The 968-nt window shown below is 41.9% G+C and overlaps 1 protein-coding gene across 1 annotated transcript; it reads right to left on the reverse strand.

Annotated features, from left to right (window-relative positions):
* Nucleotides 1–257: 257 nt before the first annotated feature.
* Nucleotides 258–728, reverse strand: LOC118739732. The gene has a single exon (XM_036471243.1). The coding sequence runs from the start codon at nucleotides 726–728 to the stop codon at nucleotides 258–260; it is 471 nt and encodes a 156-aa protein (XP_036327136.1).
* Nucleotides 729–968: the final 240 nt, after the last annotated feature.

Genomic DNA, 968 nt, shown 5'->3' on the forward strand with positions numbered 1-968 from the left:
TTGCTTCTGTTGCTTTGATTCCAGATTTGACTAAATTTCCTGTCTTCCTTTGGGCGCTTTCCTGCTCAAATAGTCGCTCCTCTAGAAAATTTAGAAATTGTGCAAAAGTAGCGACTTGATCGGATTTTTCTCTCTGTACCCCAAGATGAGTGTTTCGGAATCGATCTTTTTTTCTATGTGAAATAATAGTACGGAATCCCAGTGCTCTACAGGCTCATCGAGCGCTTTCAAGGCATTAATTCCTTCATTTGAGGTGTTCATGACTCTTTTAGTTCAGATGCCGACAGTAACTTCATCGCCGGTTGATCGAATAATAGTTCCAGATAAGCCCTTTTTACCTTGTCGTTTTTATTGTATTTTTTGCTGAGTAAATCCCAGGCTATTTTATAGTTTTCATTTGTAGGCCTTAAATGCTTCACCAACGACAACGCGTCTCCCTTGAGTCTTGTTTGCAGGTATTCCAACCTTTCCACGTCTGACAAATTAGCTCTTGTGTGGATCATGGCTTCGAATAGGTCACGAAAACGAATCCATTCGGTATACGTCCCATCGAATTCGGGAATTTGAATATGCGGAAACCGAATTTCGTGTTTGTCTGGTGTATTACGATCATTTGGTTGATTAAAGGGTGACGACGCTGCATTCATCCCAGTGCTATTCGACATTCTGTCGATTAGCGCACTCATAGTGGTTTGCTGGTGCATAGGTGACTGCATGGCCCTAGTCATGTCTCCACCTTGTGGATGCTCACTCATCATATGATTACTTTCATCCTCTCGTACTCGATTGGCAAATATAAGTTGCGATCCCGTACGAGTCCGGACTAGTCAGAAATAGTCAGAATCAGTCAGATTTTACTGGAAATCGATCCCGTACTCGGTTCTCTGACTATTGAGAGGACAAAAAAGAGAGTAAATACGGTTCTCTCTCTGTCAGAAGTTACCAGTTTTAGTCCGAGAATTTTTTGC

The sequence above is a fragment of the Rhagoletis pomonella genome, unplaced genomic scaffold, assembly GCF_013731165.1.
Source record: "Rhagoletis pomonella isolate Grant_MI unplaced genomic scaffold, Rhpom_1.0 Rhpom_scaffold_00005, whole genome shotgun sequence".
Classification (NCBI taxonomy): domain Eukaryota; kingdom Metazoa; phylum Arthropoda; class Insecta; order Diptera; family Tephritidae; genus Rhagoletis; species Rhagoletis pomonella.

What these genes read in the sequence shown, in the direction of transcription:
- LOC118739732 (XM_036471243.1), bottom strand. Translation starts at nt 728, where the DNA reads ATGACTAGGGCCATGCAGTCACCTATGCACCAGCAAACCACTATGAGT.